General features: G+C 40.9%; 1 protein-coding gene across 1 annotated transcript in view; it reads right to left on the bottom strand.

Moving 5' to 3' along the window:
• The window catches only part of lamb4 (laminin, beta 4), a 32,726-nt gene extending 17,018 nt beyond the window's left edge, over positions 1–15,708 (bottom strand). Inside the window, exons 1-22 of the mRNA XM_070906927.1 lie at positions 15,690–15,708; positions 15,244–15,410; positions 13,649–13,775; positions 12,988–13,061; positions 11,566–11,754; positions 10,898–10,961; positions 10,330–10,544; positions 9,697–9,817; positions 9,133–9,321; positions 8,206–8,361; positions 7,859–7,962; positions 7,006–7,085; positions 6,036–6,222; positions 5,749–5,880; positions 5,480–5,671; positions 4,203–4,315; positions 3,358–3,478; positions 3,082–3,262; positions 2,658–2,801; positions 2,249–2,480; positions 1,549–1,706; positions 937–1,161 (exon numbers count right to left, since the gene is read on the bottom strand). Coding sequence (XP_070763028.1) covers positions 937–1,161; positions 1,549–1,706; positions 2,249–2,480; positions 2,658–2,801; positions 3,082–3,262; positions 3,358–3,478; positions 4,203–4,315; positions 5,480–5,671; positions 5,749–5,880; positions 6,036–6,222; positions 7,006–7,085; positions 7,859–7,962; positions 8,206–8,361; positions 9,133–9,321; positions 9,697–9,817; positions 10,330–10,544; positions 10,898–10,961; positions 11,566–11,754; positions 12,988–13,061; positions 13,649–13,775; positions 15,244–15,410; positions 15,690–15,708 — 3,190 coding nt within the window. The remainder of the gene's footprint in view (positions 1–936; positions 1,162–1,548; positions 1,707–2,248; positions 2,481–2,657; positions 2,802–3,081; positions 3,263–3,357; positions 3,479–4,202; positions 4,316–5,479; positions 5,672–5,748; positions 5,881–6,035; positions 6,223–7,005; positions 7,086–7,858; positions 7,963–8,205; positions 8,362–9,132; positions 9,322–9,696; positions 9,818–10,329; positions 10,545–10,897; positions 10,962–11,565; positions 11,755–12,987; positions 13,062–13,648; positions 13,776–15,243; positions 15,411–15,689) is intronic.
• Between the last annotated feature and the right edge of the window lie 6,970 nt (positions 15,709–22,678).

Below are 22,678 nucleotides of genomic sequence, written 5' to 3'. Positions count from 1 at the left end.
TGTTTCTTGTATCAGTGTTTTCATAGGCATTTTTCATTTTTCTCTTCCGAGAATCTCCAGCTGAACGTGGTAGAGAGGCTAGCATTCCACCATGATGGTGAGGTGAGGTGTGGGTCAGACTGAGCGATTTGAAAACCTTTATAACAGTGCTTTATGACTTTGTGACAGCGCTACCTCGCCCAGAATAGGGAGACCAGGGCTCCCTCCTGGAGCCAGGCCTGGGAAGAGTTGGTGGTTGGTGAACCCACCTATGGGGTCCTGTCAGGCTCAGTCCGAAGGTGTGACACAGAGCCGCCACCTTGTTGGTCACTACAAGACCATAGGTAAAGGGACAGGGGCAGAGCCAGTGTTTTAACCTTGGCTTCACCAGACTGTGACAGTTTACAGCTTTACAGTGTCACTGTCGCAAGTACCTCAGAGTCTTGCTCAACACTGAGGGTCAGATGGCAGTCATCAGGTAGATGTGGATTCTGACCTGGACTGTAGTGGTTTAGAAGGAGCCGATCCTCAAAGTGAAGCTCTGGATACACCAGTGGATCTCTATTCCAGCCCTCAGCTGTGGTCCTGGTCTCTGGGTAGTGACTGAAAGAATGAGATGGTGGATGCAAGCAGCTGAATTACTTTCCTCTGCACGGTGTCTGGACAGCCTTAGAGACAGTATGAGGAGCTCAGAGGAGAACCACTGCTCCTTCACGTTGAAAGAGTCAGTTGAGGTGGTTCAACATCTGATTCTGATTCCAATGCCTTCAGGACGCCTTCATGTGGAGGTTTTCAGGGCACATCCAACTGGGAGGCGACCCAAGGTTAGACCCAGTAGCAGAAAATGGATGGATGGATAGACATTGTATATCATCTTTTTGTATAAAATGCGCTATATGAATAAAGGATTAGGGTTTTATTAATATTATTATTATCATAATTTTATACCCTCTTTACCTTTGCAGTCCTGGTCCAGGGCGATGCCGTAGTAACCAGGTTTGCAGTCTTGGCAGCGTGGTCCCATCGTGTTGAGGAGGCAGCGAAGACATTCTCCTGTCAGGCTGTCGCAGGCGTCACGGTCGTCCGGGTCGATGTTGTTGTTACAGGGACACTCCTCACAGCTAGCACCTGGCAATGCCAGGTCTCCATAAAAACCCGGGCTACATCTGTCGCAGCGTGGACCTGAGAGAGTCACAGTCAGTTTTAATAATTGTTGAGACATATTCACTGTGTTCACATGTTTAATGAAAATGTAGGGAAAGGTTCATGTACATAAACAAAACAATATCTTTCTCTCTCATTGTCATATTGACACTCTGCTGCTCTCTAATGTCCACCCCTCTGACACACCTGAACACTGACGCACAGTATCACTGCTGTCTGACACCGTGTCTGCCTCTCTGAGGTCATATGAAATGAGAAAGTGTTCATTCATATCGCATTCAAGTCTTCAGTGTATTGTCCAATATCAGTGCTCTGTTTGGTTGCCTACAGGAACCTGAACCCTGGACAGTGACTCACCTGAGTAAGTAGATAGGTACAAGGTAAAACACAGAGGTCAGCTCCTACCTGTGTGCCCCTCCCTGCAGTTACAGGTCAGACTGAGGGATTGTGGGTCATGTTGGCAGGAAGTGGCGAAGAATCGTCCACTGCTCTGAACGTTTGGACACAGGCAGGGCTGACAGAGCTGTCTGGAGACAGGGTTACCATAGTAACCCTCCACACACCTGCATCAGCAACACAGGTGTGTAATCAGAACTAGAACATCTATAGGACTGTTTATATTGCAACATTTCAAAAACTTTGCTTTTTGATAACGCTTATAGTTAGTCTGTCTGTGTGTCTGTCTCTCTCTGTCTCTCTTTCTGTCTCTGTCCCACCTAGAGTCTGGTTCTACTCGAGGTTTCTGCCTCTTAAAGGAAGTTTTTTCTTGCCACTGTCTCCATAGTGCTTGCTCATGGTGGGAACTGTTGGGTCTCTGTAATAATATTATAAAGAGTTGTATAGTGTCATGAATTTTGTTGTGATTTGGCGCCATATAAATAAAATTGAATTGAATTGAATTCCACAACTATTCAGAGTGTAAAATATCCAGAAGAACCAGTTTAACAAGATTCATAAACAAATGAAATAACACATGTTCATGTGTTCAGGTTTATAATGACGTCGTCAGGAAGTTAGTTACAGTAGGTGTCAATTCTTACCTGTTGGAATGAAACATGTACAACATTACACAACACACAGTTACGAAATAGATGTATGTGGTTACCTGTCACAGTTTGGTCCGGTGGCGTGCTCCCTGCAGTTCAGACACTCTCCGGTCCCTTCATCACACACCTCCGACAGTCCGTTACATTCACAGGGTCGACAGAATGGGAAACCCCAGAATCCCGCCAGACAGCGATCACAACGTCGACCCGTTATCTCTGAACGACACGCACACTGACCTCTGACCTGATCACAGAGCTCCGCCATCGAACCACGAGGGTCACACTCACAGGCTGCAAATAAAACAGCAGAGAAAAAATAATCATGGACTGATCATTAATTTGTCCTTGAAATTATACAAACTATAGAAGGATTTCTTTTTGTAGAATTATCTTCATCTGCTTCATCTTGTTGAATCATTCTAGACATGTTTTTGGATTAATTTAATTTTGGTTGTAAGAGTTCCTTACGTTTGCAGCCGTCAGGTCCAAAGCCAAATGTCAGTGGTGCACAGGTATCGCAGCAACGGCCAATCACATTGAGTTTACATTCACAGACCCCTCCTAGTTTACTGCAGGACGGTCCAAGAGAGCCGACGACATTACACCTGCAAACTGAAAACAGGTAAAAATCTGAGGTGAACACAGAAAACTAAACGAGTGAAGTGACACAAGAAGTTAATTAATAAAAAAAATTAATTCTAAAAATGCTAATGTGAAGTTTTTTCTTGTTCAGTCACTTTCACACAGCTTTTCTCAGTGTGTTGAACTACTGACTAAAGGCTCATTCATGGATTTGTGTCGACATGTTAAACTACATACAAACGGCTCTGTTGTGGATTCATTTTGAACTACGTACAAAGGCTCTGCTGCGGATTCATGTTGAACTACTTACAAATGGCTCCGTTGTTGATTCGTGCTGACATGCTCTTGATGAGTCCCTCACAGACTTCCGGTAGTGACTCCTGCGGGCCGAGCTCGGCAGCCAATCCAATGCAGCGGAATTGGCGGAAAGAGTCGAGATCACTCTGGGAGCAGAAATCTTTGACAGACTCGATGCTGGGAATCAGACCCATCTAAAAAATATTTTTAGTGGACAATTTAATACATAATATTTATAAAACCATCTAGATTTGTTTGAATTTTAGTTGAACAGATGAAGATTCCTCACAGAGTCAATCAGGATGTGTGAGCTGGAGGATCCGTCAGATCCAGGCTGTTTGTTAAAGACAACATCCACAAAGTACCGACCACCTGCGTTTAGACACACCGGAGAGTCCAGAATACCCCCTCTGGAGACAAACAAACAAACAACAATAGTAAACAACATGACACACACGTTTTATATGAAAAATAAGTTTAAATGTCACGTGATCTCTGGTTTTAGTTTTGTCCTTTTGGTCTGATCACATCTATGAGTTTTGTTTTTGTTGTCATGTACAAAACATAAACTAACCTTAACAACAGGAGTGGCAGAACAGGAAACAGTCGTATGAATTTGTAACAGTATCAATATGAGTATCAATATCTGCATTGATGTTTGCCATGGTGATGGTGGCAGGTGAAGATGTGGCCGTCAGTAGCTCCTTCAAACTTTGTTACATTTTTGTTTTAATTCCCCCAGATGCAAATTCCAAAAATGCACTACAGAATTATTACTTTCTGAGTGTATATGTGTATAGGTATACATACATACATACAAGTAACTGTAGCTATATATTGTTTCATTTATTTTAAATTAAATATGTGTGTATATATATATGTTCTTTGCATATGTAGGATGAAGAAGCTACAATTTACATTTCATTGTGCAGCCCTGTGCTGTAAAATGACAAATAAATTACCTTCATTTCTTGAGTCCTTGAGATTCTGGTTTGGTATTACTTGGAATCAGATCAGAACTGTTAACTCTTAACGTCCTCAACATATCAGACTGTTTCTGCGTCTTTAAGGGAATTTATTTTGGACCTTAACCGTCAGGGAAACAGACTCTGTTGTTTACTGATGCCGTCTCACCTGGAGTTTCCAGGAAGAATCAGAGGTTTACTTTCTGTCAGTTCGCTGCTGCAGCCACCGTCACCCAGTGACACTGTGATGATGCTGACTGAAGCCAGCCAATCAGACGGAGCCTGCAGAGGAAGATCAGTTATTAGTTATAATACAGGAAGAGAAATTTCTCGCCTCAAATTTGTTCAGAAATCGATTTTGGTGACTGCTACCGCCAGAGTTTTGCATTGTGGGACACAGTATGCAAGGTAGAGTGGTCCGATGCAGACTGGAGATATTTTCCGAATCAGGTGGTGTTTTTGACATACTGCATATTTTGCTTTTGTTTGCATACTACATGCTACGTGCTACATTGTGGCCAAATCAATACATACTGCTAGTGTAGTAGGTGGTTTGAATACAGCCCAAGATACCGAAAAGGACGTTGACAGAGGGAGCTAAGAAGAGAAAAGGAGAGAGTGACCGAGTAAAAGGACGGACAAGATTAAATGTGGGACTGGCTTTTAGTCGTTGGCGAGAGCTTTGGTTGGCTTCTATCAGCTGGCTTCTATGTCTTGTGTTGTTGCTTGATGTTTGGCTGTTAGCAAAGTTGTCGACCTGCTAGTTTCTGATTATAAGCCAAGTCAGCTTGTCAACAAATACATGTGTACAGCTGTCCATGAGGGTGAACTGCACTCCCAAAGCTGTTGGGTGTGCCAAGTCGCATAAAATAGCAGTTCTTGCAGAATTTTGCTTTAATATATAAATATTTTAAATTACACTCATTAAATAAAGTAAGATAAATACATACATATTTTGAAGTCAGTTTTTCCTTTTAAATATCATTTATATTTTTTTTATTATTGAACATTTTCAACAGGAGTTTTTAATTAATACATTTGACATTTTCATTAATGCCAATTGCTCCATTCTCATTTATTTTCAGAATTTTGTTCAGTGATATCCATCCATCATTCTGTGTTAAATGTCCTTTTTAAATTTCTTTTTAAATTCTGGCATTCAGTGTTTCTTTCTATATATGTTGTTTTCTGATATTTCCTTTCAGGGCTAAATTAACATTTATAATAAGTTAATTGTATAGAAATAAAAAAATATTCATAGATTTTCATCCTTTAATATCTGAAAATTGAAGTTCCGGTCTGTAAAAACTTTTTCAGTCAGTGTTAGTTTAGCAATTAGCCTTCATTCAGAACAGAACATGAACCAGGACCAGAATTAGGACCAGAACCAGGGCGAGAAACCAGTAGAACCGGAACCAGAACCAGGTGCCTGACAGTTCTCCTCACCTCTGGCTCGTAGCGAATCAGTAGCTGGTAATCCAATGATGACGGGAGGTTGTCCACAGTGAACCTAAGCCCCGCCCCCTCTAAAACTCTGACCAATCCCAGGCCAGTCCAGGTGATTGACTGATCAGCTATCCTCTGACGGGGAACAATCTGCAGGGCGTGACCTGGTTCCATAGGGATGCTGTTCTGCAGCTGGACAGAAACAGACATCAGTGACACTCAGGGCTGAGAATGATGATCTGACTGGCTGAAAGGTGAATCTGTCTCACCAGTCCCTGTCTCCTCCGGCGGGCGAGTCGTCGAGTCCTCCGAACCAGAACGACTCGTCCGTTAGTGAAGTTAAAGTCGTAACCCTGCTCTCTGAAATACTGCTCACACTGTGGTAAAACAGCCGGGTTCAACTGAAAATACACATAGATGCTACATGTGAAATACACATTAATACTGTTAGTATACACACTGATACTGTTAGTATACACACTAATATTGTTAGTATACACACTGATACTGTGACTAATCTGTCTGATCATCACATTTACTCATCATTGTTACACACCAGAGAAGAAGAAGATGAAGGAGGAGCAGAAGAAGGAGAAGAGCTTCCTCCATGAAGCGGAGTGGCAAGCTCTGCCTCGTACAGGAAGTAGTCCAGTGGAGCCAGGAAGTAGCCGGGGGCTGGGTCAGAGCAGCGCCGACCCACCATGTTGGGTAAACAGTGACACTGTCCGTCCTCCGGAGAACACCTAAGGAGTCAGAAAGTGCAAGACTTCAGCTGCTTTCAGTCTGTCAAATGTTTGTTGTTTCACTTCTGATGGATTCAATAAACAAACTAATCAGAAAACTTAGAGGAAAAAAAAAAAAGAAGAGTTTTTCTGTTCTGTCTCTGAATGAAGAAATGAGTTTATCATCAGTGATCCTGACAACTGAAGCTGGTTATTACCTGGTTTATTCAGCCCTGTGTTTACTGATCAGCTCATCAACACTTCATCATACAGATTTGTAAGTTACAAGGTTACATTCGAGATTTATTTTATTGTCTCACAACTCAAGTTCAAGCTAAGTTTCTGTCGCCATGGTAAGTAAAGCTGTTCAGACTGATGTCGGCCTTGTCCTTAGGGTTGTCATTGGATCATGGTCCAGACTTTTCTGTCCAATCAGAGGTAACATAAATGAGGGTTAAAACATCTGATTCAGTAGCTCTCTGCCTCCACCTCTTTAATTTACACTCAGTGTGTTTTCAGTTTTGTGTAAGAAATGAAACTGAACTAAAGTAGAAATACGATGTTGATCACGTCTGTCCTGAGGAAGGATTCCTCCTCTGCTGATCTCCCTGATGTTTCTCTTATTCTGTGGTTTGTCTTTAACTGATGGAGGATGTTGTGAAGACCTCTGAGACAAATCTGAGATTCAGGGCTGTAGAAATAAAACTGAACTGACCCTCATCATTAGTGCCTCTTTCTTTCACTCATGAACTTGTTGTGTAAAAACAGATTCATACTGTACATACTGTAATAGCAGAAACATACGTGGTACTGTGAGCTCCTCCGATATCACAATCGCAGGGTGAACATCTGAACACAGAGTTTCCCAAACCCCAAAAACCTGCCTGACCACAAAACACAGACAGAAGCACATTCAAATATGACTTATTTAACAGATAGCTAATTATTTTCTTTACCTTTAGGCTACAGTCAACATTAAGTATAAACTCAGACACGTTCAGCTTTAATCCGTTTGTGCTGATTGTTAGAAACACAGGGAAAACAGTTTTGGACAGATAGTATCTATGACTGAATATTTGGATGACGATATAGACAGATAACAGGCTGCGTAATCAAAGAAACTCAAAATTTAAATATAATATAATATAATATGGATTGTAAATAAACTGTGAATAATAAAGGGCTCAACAAAATAAAGACCTCCCTCCTCTCTACAGAAAGGACTTCCTGTATTCACACTGAACGATGATGCTGGATATTCATCATGATGTGGAGAATACTTATTTTCTGTCCAAGTAGATTGAACTGGTTTTCAGCAGCTCTTCATAAGTTTTCAGTTTCATCACTCAGACCGTTTTACTCTTCAAGTAGTTTAGAAAGCTGCAGTGAAAGAGGTCAGTATAATAAGAAGGTCTAGATCACAGCAAGATCAGGATCATTACGAAGTCAGTATCACAATGAAGTCAGGATCATAATGAGATCAAGATCTTAAGGAGATCAGGATCATAACTAGGTGAAGATCATAACAAGATCAAGATCATAACTAGGTGAAGATCATAATAGGTAAAGCTCTAAAAAGGGACAACGTCAAACTGCAAATTAATATAAATACATATTATTTTACAGACTGTTCCTGCTCCTTCAAGATGAAACCTACCAGACATCGATCACACAGTGGTCCACTCGCCAAACGGTCACATTCACAATTTCCTGTCAGCTGATGACATGACCCAACACTTCCCAAAACATGACACCTGCACACTGAAAACCAAAACACACAGAGAAACACACACACACACACACACACACACACACACACACACATACCATCAGACCAATGTGATGAACGAAACTGCATCAACGTTTCTATAAGACAAATGAATGCAGCAGCTTCATCTCATATTTGTTGTCAAACAAACGTCAACATTAAACAAGAAGCTTCTCTGCTTCACTGCTGTTTGTTTATTAAAAGGTAGAATAGCTAAAATAAATGTAATTTCTCACCCTGACAGCCGTCTCTGTCGTCCTGTCTCAGATTGAAGAAGCCATGTTTACAGCGATCGCAGCGTCGACCCTCCACGTTTTCTTTACAGACACATCGACCGCTCACAGAGTCACATAGACCGCCGCCCTGAGAACCGGCCAGGTCGCAGTCACATGCTGAAATACAGGAAAATATAAGTAATGAATGTAGCTATGAATCTGTTTGACCTCAGTCTGACTGCAGTCTAAACAGAATGGTAGTCTTTGATACACTAATTCTCAAGACCAAATGTAAACAAGTCATGCCCGAATTAAAATTGGGGTCAGCTTCTGGCTCGTCCTCTTTTCTTGAGAACCAAGAGAACTGAGCACATTATTACTGTTCTTACATATTTACACTGGCTTCCAGTTTCTTACAGAATTTATCTGAAGTGCTGCTATGAGTTTATAAAACAGTCAATAACATCAAGCCAAAAATACACCTCTGATGTCCTTGCAGAATATAAACCCAGTAGGGCTCTTAGGTCTTTAGCAAGCAGTCAGCTGGTAGAACCTTGTGCCAAAACCAGATTAGAATCAGAATCGAGTTTATTGCCAAGTAGGTTTTCACATACAAGGAATTTTCTCTGGTATATTGGTGCATAAATAAGGATGGTATTGAAGTATGTTTTTTTATCATTTTGATTGTCATTGCAGATTTTCATTCAGATCTTCTCTCTGTCCAACAACAACAATAAAACTATGAGAAAAACAGTAACCATGTTTGTATCTATAACACAGACTACATTATACATTTGGAAACTATTTCTGTTTCTCAGATCGTATTCACTGTAGATTTTGGAATTTGTAACTTGTAACTATTTAAAAACAAATAATAGAGTGTGTAATAATGTGTGTAATTGTGAACACACAAATCAGAGTAAATTAATGAAAGCAGTGGAAGCGTACGTATGCAGGCGTGCGGGTCGTCCGTCGCTCTCTGCGGATCCAGATATAGAAAAGGTCGACACTGATCACACTGAGGCCCTGTCCTGTCATGGCGGCAGTCATCACACACACCGCCGCTCATTGCGCCCGTTGCTGCGAAACGAGTGGCATCGAAGTGGCACGAGTCCGAGTGACCGTGACAGTTACATCCTGAGAAAGACACAAAACACCAGGACATGATTACAAACTAATAACAAGATTCATTCACTACTAAAAAACAACAGATAAAACTGTCAGTAGAGACAAACAATCAGTAATTTATCATTATTGACAAAAAACACTGAAACAAAACTAACCCTAACCCTAATTAATAATGCAGTTCTGAATGATTCAGTACTGATTTGAGACTTCAAATGTATATGTAATGTATAAATGTTTAAGGCAATGTACAAACTGTAGATAAAATAAAACTGCATTCTGAAAAATCTCTTCACACAACAACTCTGTGTCCTACAAGTTATATTCTACATTCTACTCATTTTCAACATTTTGTATCAACATAAAGAGGAAATTTTCATTTTTTACTCCTGCAGATTTCAGCTGTGTTTTGTCCTCCAGGCCTCCAGGGGGAGTCGTGGTGAAAGTCCTGACATCTTTCACAGTTCTCTCCGGCGGTGTTGTGCTGACAAACACATCGACCGTGAACCTGAAGAATAGAAGACATCTTTACCTGCAGAAATCACCTGAAAGCTCAGGTGTAGACTGTTAGTTTAACAGGCGCTGCACACATCATCTGTGTCTTCATCTCTGAACTGTTCCAACAACAGTGGAAGTTTGGTTGTAGATATTAATCAGAGAAAAGACGTTTTACTCTGAAGTTACTGTGATGGTAGTTTGGTGGTTTTATCAACAACAGCAAAATCAATATTTGGAAGAAATGTGCAGAAAATATGGAGCAATGATTAAAAACAGGGAAGTCAAACTCCCGACGTGGGAAAAAGATCCAGAGTGTTACAGATTTCATACTAAACAATTTTAATTAACCGCTCTCAGTAGATGAGACCAGTACATGTGTTTAAATGTTTGAAGAGTGTAAAGCAGGAAAGTCAGTAAATCAGTCTGTATACATCTATAAATTAATTACAGTATCTGTTGTCTTTATAGTGAATGAAAATTTTCTTTTTCAGCTCATTAAATCTCTGCAGTTCTGGTTCATACCATGCCAGTCTGGGTGAAGACGTCCCCCCGTCCCCGGTCCACAGGTGTACACTGACTGGCATGGCCATTACAGAAGCAGCTACCTCGGACCACCATGTTGTAAAGAGCATAGTAATATTTGTCCTGAGGGTTCCTGCGTCTTCGACTTAGCAGAGTGTCGCCCAACGTGAAGAGACGAGTGAAATTAACACGAATATTTGTCAAGGTGATCAGATCTGAGGACAACGGTTAGAAAACATGTTTAAATGTTTAATATAGTATTCTTTCTATAAACTATGAACATGTGACAGTTTGTTACAGCGTCACTGTGAAGTAAAAGTAATATTTCACATGAGTAATTACAGTGTACATGAAAAATTTGACTGTCAGGTTAGCTCAGGGTTAGTTTATTTTCACCTGTCAGTTAACTCATGAGTCTTGTCACAGGTACCTGCTGGTTAATACACCCTGAGCTCCGATTTAAAACATTGTTTTAACTGTTTACCTGAACTACTTAATGTATATGATATTAACACACAGCTGACTGCCAATCAGAGAGCAGGGTTGTCTGGGATAAACGTCACCTCACCTTGGATGTTCGGTGCATATGGGTTTTCTATTTCAAAGATGGGATCCAGAGCTTTCAGCACTACCTGGTGGACAAACAGAATAAACACTATAATAAAATCTTCTGAATATAAAACATATTTAGAAACACATAAAAATATCTTTTCTCAAACATAAACTGTTTGTAAAAGAAGAAGAAGAAGTGTTACGAACGTAAAATGCACACACATTTTATTGTCTATGTGTTCAGGTTTGACATTGGTCTTTCATTTCCTTGTGTTGATGCTTTTTACTTTATTCTTCACCGTGAAGGAGTTTGTAATCTCTGGTGTAAATGGGATCAGTTCAAACCTTTTAGTGACTCAGTGAAACCACAGATGGACATTTTCCTTCTCACATAATTTATCATAATATTTATAAAGTACGTATCTCTTATTTTGCTGATTTTCTTTTCAGACACTTAAAGTTCAGAAAGTGTGACTTTCTTGTGTCATTATCATCATGTGACTCTAACCTCTGGATGGGTTCCTGACCCTCAGATTTGGAACCTGTGAACTAGATCATTATTATCATTACTATTATTATTACTATTATTATAATTTTTACTTTTTTGATTTTGATTTTTAGCTATTCTCTGTCTGTTCACGTGTTAGTGTGTGTTGTTAAATAACGGTGAGTTGCATGTGTTACCTCGCCGTCAGTGGACGGCGATGATCCAGAGTATCTGCTGTCACAGACAACGTCGTTGGTACTGTCGGCTGGCTGATCAGACACTGAAGGGAAATATAACGAACAATCTTCTGCAAAGTAACGAAAAACTTTCCAACTTCGTCCAAAATCCTTTGAACGTTCCACCAACATGGCCAACGGACGGAAACTCTGCAGAGCGAGAACACAGGAAGTGACATCACAGGATAGTTGACAAGTATTGACTTTGTGGTGTGTTTTTGTTTTACTTTTAAAACGTGTGTAGCTTTACAATCTGTAATAGCATACGACACCCACTATCCTTAGACCCCCCAAAATGCTATCTTGAGTGGATAATGTCAGCTAATTCATCCAGACTGCCAGAGCTGATCTGGCTGATAACTTGGCTCGCTTGCTGTTTGCAAATCACTTCATCAGCCCACAATACGAACTTCAGATCCATGAAGTAGCTAAGTTACATGTTGTTTTTTCTGTTTAATAAAGAAAGTAGGTATAAGAGTATTTCATTTGACATTTTGTGAGTTTGTTTATTAGACTAAAAAAAGCTGAATGAGTTTGTGGAGTGTAGCGAATTTGCCGCTTGCACACATCTCTCATTTGAAATTACAGGGCTGTCTCCACACGCAGCTGACTGTGGCCGGTTTGAAGAACTTAACATATCGCCGAACTGTAGTATATAACTAACGATTGCTTTCTACTAGCCAAGGGTGATGGAAGGCAGGAGTAGACAACACTAACGGTAAACTGAGCTAAGGTAAAGTTAGGTTTAGCCAGCTAGCTGTAAGTTAGCTATACAGTATGGATCTGATGTTGGTTGCTTTGTAACTTGCAAACGGGATCGCTCGCCCTGACAGACTGCGGGCACGAGCAACGATGCTGACTGCTGTTCACTTAACGGCCACCAGTGTCATTAAAAACAACAACTTTCTGAAAACTCCATACACAACCTTTAATAAAATGTGAAAATCAATCTAAACATCTCTCCAACATGTGTTTCCACGGCTGTGACGTGATATCACAATGAACACATATTTGATGCATCTCGTTTATTTTTTATATATTACTAGGAATGCAAGTGACATTGTTGCTGACATACAGGTTTAAATATTTCACAGAAATGAGATTTCAGAAAGAAACAGAAAGAGGATCAAACAAGTTCAGATTAAAGCTCAATAAAATATTCAGTAATCCTGATACATGTGAATGTTACGTGTGAAAAATAAACTAAATGTGTGACATCCCAGCAGCCAATCAGAGTGGGTTAGGGTTAGGGTTAGTCATTGAGTCACTGCCTGTGATCATAATAATAATGAGTAATCGGAACAGATGTTATACAAAGTATATAGCCCACATTACATTATATATATAGATAATAGAAAAGTCAGTGTATGTTTCGTGTTTTACCTTGAAGGTGAGGACCAGATGACTGAATTGAAACACGGTCTCCAGATCCAGCCTGATGCTGACCTGATGAACTCCTTCAGACAACACAGCAGGGACGCAGAGTTACACAGGTGATGGATACACAGGTGAGTTAGTAAATATAATTATCATATTAATTATATCACTAATTAGTGTAATGATTATTGATAATGTTATGTTGAAAGTTACCTAAAACATTTTTAAATACGTGGTAAACGTAGCTATGTTCTCTTACAGTGAACACTGTGTTGAGAGACCTTTAGCTCTGCTAACTAGCAACCAGTAGCAGCTATGCTAACCCCTTCATCCACCCAAAGTTGATGATATAATATCTCTGTATTGGTCAATCTCTCTCCAGGTTACAGAAGCAGTAAACTGTTTTTCAGTCCAAATAAAAAACAGATGGACGCCTTCAACAGAGGAAAAAGAAATCAGGTGACTTCATGGGTCACCTGACTTATGTAAGTCAAATGACACCACAGGTGATCTTCTCCCAAACCTAACCAAGTAGTTTTGTTGCCTAAACCTACGCCTTCTGAATTACTAGTAGGTGTCGCAGGCCCTGATAACCCATATCTATAAGACTCGAGTGATATCATTGGACAGTTTTTACCTATATGGTGACATGATGTTTTAAACTCACCGTTCTCAGACTGCCACCACTTCATTTTTCTCTCTGGGTCAAAGGTCGTGATGACGTTCTCGATGCCGTGGCTGTTCGGGTTACCGTACGGCAGCCGTGAGTCACATGTGAAACATTTCTGCTCCTCCTGATGGACAACAACACATTATACCAAACATCATCATCATCAGTGCTTCATTGTTTACAATCAACATCTAAAATTGTCTGTTAATGATCATGAAGTTTTATATTCTTTAATGGCTTTTGATTCTTCAATACAAGTTAACTTGTTTTAAGAATTTTCTACAATGAAGTTTCACTTTGATCAGTGCAAAAGTCTGAATGTCTGCTGTTGACAAACTGACAAGTGCATGTGTGTACAAGTAGAATTATCTCAACCCAAAAAATACTGTAAGTGGTTAAGATTAGACTGAATGAAATGCTTAAACAAACCGTTTTTACAGTGTAGAGAATGTTTTTATTTCTGTTTTTCTTACGGTGTGGACAATACAAGTCATAGAAATGTAACAGAAAATACAGACGAGGAGGCAGGTGTTTACCCAAAAAACTAGTTAAATAACCTGACGGCACTGAACAGAATAGAAAATAGTAAAGAATAGAATATTAAAGAACAATAAAGAACAAAACAGTAAAGAATGGGACAGTAAATAACAGTAAACAACAGTAAAGAAATATAAATAACCGTAAAGAACAGAAGACCAAAGAACCGTAAAGAATAGAACAGTAAGGGACAGTCTGATTTGTACATGGTAGAAAGTAATGGATCATTTGAAGTGAATCAGTGTTTTGATTATCAGAAAAGTTAAATAATGAGGAGAACCTGAATCTAATCTATGTAATCAAACACAAATGTATAGAAATCACATTTCTGTGAGTGAATAAAGACCATAAAGACTGAAGAGACGACAGAGTGAGAAGAAAAACAAAGAAGAAAAATGCAGGAATGAGGAGGAGAAATAATTCCTCAGGGTGGAAAGAACAGCGTCAGATACTAAAGTGACAGATCAGAACATGTTTCAGTATGAAAGTCAGAGTGCAAGCCAGAAACACATCAATCAGACAGAGAACAGAGAGGACAAAATACACACAGGGAGTTCAGCTGCACTTTATATACAGTACATGTATATATACACATGTACATATACAGAGAAAAAAATAAAGAGAGAGAACACAGATGTTTGTATATATGTATTTGTGTGTGTGTGTGTGTGAGAGAGCTGCTGGAGATGAAACTCTTCAGGTTTGTAACAGTAAAAAATAAGAAAATTCATTAATATGAGACTTTACTTCGTTGTCTGTGTTAAAGTCAATAACTAAATTGATTAAAAGTCTCAGACACTCATACTACTGATATACTATTCATACTCATACTGATACTACTTGTAGTAATGTGTCGAGTCAAATTTGATTCTGTACTTTTCACACTAATTGAATCACAGATTCAATCAGAGAGAGGTTAGGGGGTTTCTTGAGCTATAGACACTTACTGATCTTTCACTATAGAGAGAAACCCTCTGCTCGCTATGTTCAGACCCCCCCCCCCCCACACACACACACACAAATACACACGCCCATGTTACAATGTGACCTCTGACCTCCAGGTATCCAATGATGCAGTAGTTCTGTGGTCTATCCAGACCACAGGTGGATGAGGCTGACAGCTGAGCTGCTCGACCTACCATCAGGTCACCGAGCTGGGGGTTACAGGAGCCACCAGGACACTGGTCCTGGAGGTCCTGGAGCCGAGCTGCTGGAAGAAGACCTGCAGAAGGATAGATGGGTCAGAGAAATTTTAAATTCTAGTGGAGATGTCAAAGCTGTTGGTCTGAGTAATTAGAGTAAAATGTTTCAGCAGACATGAGGAATATTTCCATCTAATGAAATAAGAATAACATCTGTGAGTCTGTTTGAATATTTCAATCAGTGGAAACATCAGAGAGCTTCAATAGAGAGTTGTAAAAACATCCTCAGTATATGTTACTATATGTGAGAGTCTATCTGCTGGTCCAATTCTACCTGCAACACATCTGATGCAACCTACCTGGATCAATACACTTCATACATCCTATCTGGATACATACACCTGATATATCATACCTGGATCAATACACCTGATACATCCTTTGTAACTCACCAATAAAGATTATGAAGATCATGTTTTGTTGAGATAACTGCCGGTCTCTGGTGGACTCTGATGGTGTCTGGTGGAGCACAAACCAAGAGTTATTGGAACGCACAATGAGTTAAACTGTATAATTTAATGTCTGGCGGGTGATCTAAGGTCCTATCTCACCACAAGTTGTATCTCCTCAAACCGAAAAAACACAAACTGAGAATTCTGAACACAAACATGAAAAAACTAAATGCCAACACACATTCAACCCCCCCACCCCCCCACCCCCCAATCCCCACCCCACCTCATCCCATCTCCACATATAGTAGTAAACTGTGAACCCTGAAGGGACTGATGAACTTTAACGGGAATGTTTGGGCCTCAGCAGTAATTGTGGGGATTTAGTGAACTTCACTGTCTTTCTACTAAAACTGTGATTACAAACTGTTCTGACATTTAAAACAGTGCACACAGTTCTGTAAAAAAGAGTTAAAACATACAGATGAGTAGAAAAGTAATCGAAACAAATAACATTTAAATGAAATTTAACGTGTAGGAGTTTTGGTGTCTTCATACTGAACAACATTTTTACAGTTTTTCTTGAATGTTGAATGTCTTATCTTTTTTAACTGGATACCCAGAGATAAAACAGTGATATTATAATTTATCTATGAGGAAACCGGAACAAGAGAAAATATGTCAAGAAGGTCACACATTTCAGGTGTGCAGTTGGAAACATACAGATCTGTGATCACTGATAGATGAGATTAACTTAAGTGGTTCTTATTGTTGGTAACCCTCTGACTGAAACACACAGTTTCATACTAACTCTACAAAGTACACAGTGTGCTGATGCTGACACATCATCAGCTGGGTAGATAAAACCAAAAAAAATTGTTTTTTACAAAAAGGAAACAACGCGAGGTGTGTTTTAACTGAACTTTATACTGTGAAAACAGTCGAACTGTGCTGTATATATTATATTTTAAGGCCCTATCTAATATTTATCGAGACCATCTAATATTCAAAGACACTATCTTATATTTAAAGACACCGTCTAAGATTTAGAGTCAGTAGAATATTTATTAGATTATATTATCTCCTTACTTACTGTGATGCTGATATGTTTTTGTTTGTAGAAAAAGAAAATAATGTAGGTGGAACTTTCAAGTTATGTTTTGTTTCCATGTATTTTGGGGTAGTAGATGTATTTTTTAATACTGCTTCTTTGCCAGAGTTTTGAATTATAAATAGGCTTTTAGTATTCCACAGGTACACCATATATCAGCTAACTGATCCTGAAATTGTAGCTTGTTCATTATCAATGTACTGTGTTTTAAAAATCAAGCTTTGAGAACATTTAACAGTTTCGGTTATAATGTTTAATGTCCAAACAAGATAAATCCCTCCGAAAACACTGAGGTTGTCTTTCAAGCTGCATATAAGAAATAATAAGTTTATTAACAGTTCTAATCCAATTAAATCTGTTTTCTACAACAGTTACTAAAACATGTACTCACTTCTATCAGTTTATACAGTCTCATAATAATATGATTTGTTTAGTTACTTAATTGCTGTTTTCCTTCATTTAGTTTTTAATAAACAGGCTACAGAGTTAACATCATTTAGTTTTCACTAACCTTTTCCACCTGCTGTCTCACCATGACACCTGACATATGTGACTATGAAATGATTGTCAGCTTCAGTGTGTAGGTGAATCTATTTTATGTAGGAGCTGCAGATAAAGTGATTGTTTCAGAGCTCTTTGTGTTGCAGATACTCATTCATACATGATTTTTTTGCCTGACCACTGAATTAAATGTAAAAACACGCGCATGTACAACAACTCTAAACTAAAACACACAAGCATCAGCTCAGTTTATCAGTTTAGTTTATTTTCTATGCAGTAAAGAGTTTCCAGCAGACACTACAATTAGTTTTGATTTATAAAAAAGTCATTCATGTGTTTAAAAGAGAGTGAATGTGAACCTACCTGCTTCTGCTGCCACACTGAAAGAATGAACACACCTGGGCAGGTAACAGCACACCTGAGACAAATGTAGCCTGAGGCTGTTCGTGTTAATGTGAGACACACACATACACAGAGAGAGAGAGAGAGAGAGAGAATTTCTGAACAATAACATCTGTAGTATTATATAACTGTTGATATGCACATATTATTGTATATGTATTTATTGTTGTTTATTGATAATCATGTGTTCAACCAAGCAATGTTAATAATGTTCTGTACTGCTTTGGCAACATAGATGTCCTGATCTGTCATGCCAATAAATTTTGAATTTGAGATAGAGAGAGAGAGAGAGAGAGAGAGAGACAGACAGACAGACAGACAGATAGAGAGTTTTAGATTTTTAAAAAGGGCAATTTGCAAAAACTTTAATTGTGAAGGTTGGTAGCAAGTTCCATTTGGGGGTTGTGTGGTCTTCCGCATACAATAGTACCAAGTATCGGAAGTGGGAGTAATGGTCATCTGTGGCCAGACATTTTATTGGTCAAAGTCCATTGGGGTGGCCCCAGGGGTGCGTAATTTGTTGTTTGTGCTCCGGTTAAGGACATGGGTTAGGACCCCACCCCCTATTGGGGGCAGGTGGTGCTTGGGCCCTCCCCCAGTTGGGTCCCCAGTATTGTGGCACTGTAGGTAGGTAGGGTATAGGGCTCAAAAGAGGTATGTCCACCTGGACATTAGGTGGACAAGTGGATTTAACTTGAGATAGCAATGTCGTGGAGAGATGAAACCAAGCTCTACCCCCACTATATCGGCTACGGGGCTTCCATTGGTCGCATCCCGGAGTGTGTGGGAGTTTCCTGTGGTGCGCTACGTCACTTCCTTTGGTGGAAAAAGTTTGTATCTCGGGAAGGGAAGGTCGTAGAGAGTCGGGTTCCTACATGTTCAGAGAGGGCGAATTAGTGTATACGGAAGGTGTTTCCAAGTGTGTAGGAGGTTCGGTTCCAAAGTTATGGTCGGTGGACAAACAGGTGGACATCAGGTGGACAAGTGGCCATAACTTTTGATAGGAAGGTGCTAGAGACTTGGAACCATGATTCGTCTGCTATATATCGGGTACGGGCTTTCCAACGGTACCACCCACGAGCTTGTACGAGTTTCCGTTGCGGAGATACGAGTTTGACAAATTCCCATAGTGAATGCATGGGTGGATTTTCAAGCGAAAAATCTCGAAGTGTGGAGGGTGGACAAAAATCCCTAACAAAATCGTTCTTCCAGAAAGTTGTTAGGAGCACGTTTCAGGCAATTTGGAATCGATTTGATGTCACTTGATTCTTGACCATTTTGGTGGATTGGTAGATGACCAGGAGTTGCCTGGCCCATCACTGACATTGCATACCCCTGTGATGGTTAAGGTAAGGATACAGGACAGGTCAAGTTTAGAGGTAAGTGTAAGTGTTTTATAGTGTACAGATAAGTAGGAGCATATTACAGGTTCTAGGTAAGTCTAAGTGTTTTACATGTTGTATGTAAGTACAAGTGTTTCACAGGTTACAGGCAAGTATAAGTGTTTCACAGGTTCCAGGTAAGTAGCAGGATTTAACAGGTTCCAGGTAAGTAGCAGGATTTCACAGGTTCCAGGTAAGTATGAGGATTTCACAGGTTCCAGGTAAGTATGAGGATTTCACAGGTTCCAGGTAAGTATAAGTGTTCCACAGGGTAGAGGTAAGTACAAGTAATTAATAGGGTACAGGTAAGTATTGCAGAGGTAAGTCTTGGACTCTTTGGTTTGGCCTTAGTGTTGCTAAGGCACTCAAGCCCCCACGCCACGTCAAGGCAGAGTCCATATGGGGGGGGGAAATATTTTTTTGGGTTTTTTGTTGTTTTGTATGTTTTTTTGTTTGTTTTTTGTTTTTTTTCATTTTTTTGTTGTTTACTTGTAATAACACTACATAACTTTAGTACTTATACAAACAGACATGTACAAACAATGACTAACACTGTAACCATAAGAACTAGGTCAACAATAACTGTAACATGAACTGTGACTCTTAACACCCTTGACATGTGTCAATCGGAGTCAGTTGTCTTTCTGCATCCCCTGTCTCTTCTTATGGAAGCCCTTGAACTGCCTTGCTGGGATCTCGTTTCCCTCACAGAGCTTCAGGTATGCCATGTATGCGCACTTGGCTGTCATGTCTTTGTTCAAGTCAATGAAGGAAAGCTCTAGGGGTGACCATTGAGGCTTGAGGTTTGCAGGAAGATACCTCAATGTCTGTTTCTTCACCTCAGCCTGTTCATTCCCCTCGTCAACAGCTTGGACATCCTCTACCTTTTCCTCTAGCTCTTCCAACTCTTCCTCCTCTTCATCACGGCGCTTCTTGGTTTGTGGCTGTGTGGAAGACAGCTGCTTGCGAGGATTTTTAACCTTGTATGGGATGTCCTCATGGAGGCGCCATATTATGAATGGCACGACTTTTGGGAGGCTGTGTCGAGACTGAAGGTGGAGGTCCTGCATCTTTGACTGTTTCAACGTCAGTTCTAGCAGCAGGTCCTGCAATGCGTTGAAATCAACATAGTCTCCATTTTCTATGAAGGCAATGCATGATAGAAATGTCAGTGTCTTTAGCTTTTCAGTGTGGTCAATCTTGTTCGGCAGTCGGACCAGGCATTTTTCAAGCCATGGCATGCCCTGTTCCCTGTAGCGGTCCATTTTTCTTGAGAAACAGAGCCCTCTCCTTTCCACCTCCTGGAGGACGTGGGTGTGGATCACAGCCACTCGAGATACCATCTGGGGACCCGTTTCCTTCGTGAAAAGCTCCACGTAGGAGCGCTTGTTCCAGGAGAACCGTGCCCGCTTCCCTTGCCAGATTTTGAGGTGTGGGACCCAATGCAACTTCATCTCCTGCAGTCCCAGTTGAAGGCAATGAAAAGGGTCCAGTCCAGACTGGGTGACAAGGTCCCTGGCTTTGTCAAAAGTACCTGGAAAGGGAAAAGCCCTTTGGCTTGTCACTATCTCCAGGAACTTGTCAATAGTCAAGGCTCCGGCCACCTTGTCTGGACAGGGGGTACCCTTCAATGAGGCCAGAGGGATGTTATCGGGGTGTCCATAGACATCCCCCAGAAGGACCATCCATAGTTGCACCCCAACAACGGATGGTGCAGCTCCCAAAGAGTCACACAAAAGGAAGACTCTCTGGATGCGGAGGCCTTGCCTGACATCCCTTGTCCAATTTGTCAGTGGTGGGCAGGACACAGTTGATGTGGCTGTATTGTGAGGGGCCAAACCCAGGAAACCTCGCTTCTTTGTGAGGCTCTTGGCATGGGTTGCAGAGGTTCCCAGGCTCACGGTGAGTTTATGGTCTTCTGGGGACAATGGGTGTCCATAAATGAGCTCCTCGAGAGCGATTTCAGCCTGGTATGCTCTCCAGGCGTCATCATAATTTCCCCGACCATGGCTTTTGTCAAAGGAGGACTTGAGGACACCTATCAGGTGACGCAGTGCAGTTTGGACCACATTCAAAATGGTCATGCCCTCCTCTGTGTTGGTGAAGGGGACGATCATGGGTTGTCCACGCAACAGCTCTGCCAGGCACTTCTTACTAAATAGTGCGCTCGGGTTAATGTATGCTGGACAATCATCACCTTGGAACAGCTTGACGTGTTCCAGGCGGCAGGAGAGGGGCTTCACCATCTTAGCTTGTAGGTCTTCCATGTGGTTCACATAGTCTTTGGCCCTACTGTACATGGCCCTTGTGACCTCTTTGTGCATTAGCCCACAGGTGGTGATGACCCCACTAACTGGGTGTTTGTATGGTATGTTCATGTGTGTGTGTGGGGAGTCAGTATATACCTGGAGAAAGGTCAGAGTACCCCGCTTCTCTTCTCCACAACATACCACATTGAGCAGTGGCCTAGCAACGTCAAGTGGCTTTCCGTCCAGGTTACTCTGGAAATTTGCGCACTCTCCAAAGCTGAGGGTGGGGAAAAGAGTGCCCCTATCTCCCACCACCTCTTCCATCCCTGTTCTAGACCAGAGGAGGTGCAAGCGGTTGTCGGTAGCGGTGTCTGTGGGCACCAGGGTACATGCGGCGTGGACAGACACACATTTGATTGATGTGTGATGAACCAAGGCTCTTAACAAAACAACACAGGGGCTCTTTTGTCCAAACATGGACATGGAGATAAGGATTCTGAAGTCTTCCTGTGTGTCTACAGCCTGGACTGACTTGTCTAATAGTCCCAGTACAAAGCGCTGGTCCTGGGTCAAGACATTGAATTTTGATGGGTTGGACAGGCTATTCTTCTGGACTGAGTCCCTTGACATGTCTTTCATGTCCAGAGATCTGAGCTCCTTGGTAAATGCCTCTCTGACCTGATTCATCATGGAAGCTGTCAGGTGGCGGGCTGTGTTATCAGCTTTGAAGCAGGGGTGGGGTGAACCATTGTTCAGCTTTGGTACCACAGTCAAGTTTACAAAGTACCCATCGGTGGTTTGGGTAATGCAGGTACCGTGAACGTGTTTGAGTGCTTTCAGTGTTGACGGGTTGTACTGTCGCATATCCACGTGCTTCTTTATGAAGTGGAAGTGGTTTTTGACAGTGTTTGGGTTGAGAGGAGGGAGGTTGAGATAAGCAATGGATGTCTTTATTCCCCGCAACGTATGGAGTTCAATGAAGACCCCATCAATATCATATTTACAGTCCAATATTTCGTCTTCCCAGTTATACTGGGTGGGGAACAAAGGCATCCTCAATTCCTCATCCTTTAAGAAGTCCTCAAAGTCAGTGATGGAGTCATAGGGATGTATAAGAGCTTCGGTGTTATCTGCAGCCACTTCCAAGAAAGAAGCCATTTTACATTTACAATGTAATGTGGATGGGTTATGTGGCTGGAGAAGGTCCTACTCACAGGTCATACAAGCTGAAAGTGAGCTCCCACAGTACTAAAC

Source organism: Enoplosus armatus, chromosome 6 (assembly GCF_043641665.1).
Source record: "Enoplosus armatus isolate fEnoArm2 chromosome 6, fEnoArm2.hap1, whole genome shotgun sequence".
NCBI lineage: Eukaryota > Metazoa > Chordata > Actinopteri > Centrarchiformes > Enoplosidae > Enoplosus > Enoplosus armatus.
The sequence above is the reverse complement of the archived record's forward strand: the minus strand, read 5'-3'. Positions and strand labels throughout refer to the sequence as shown.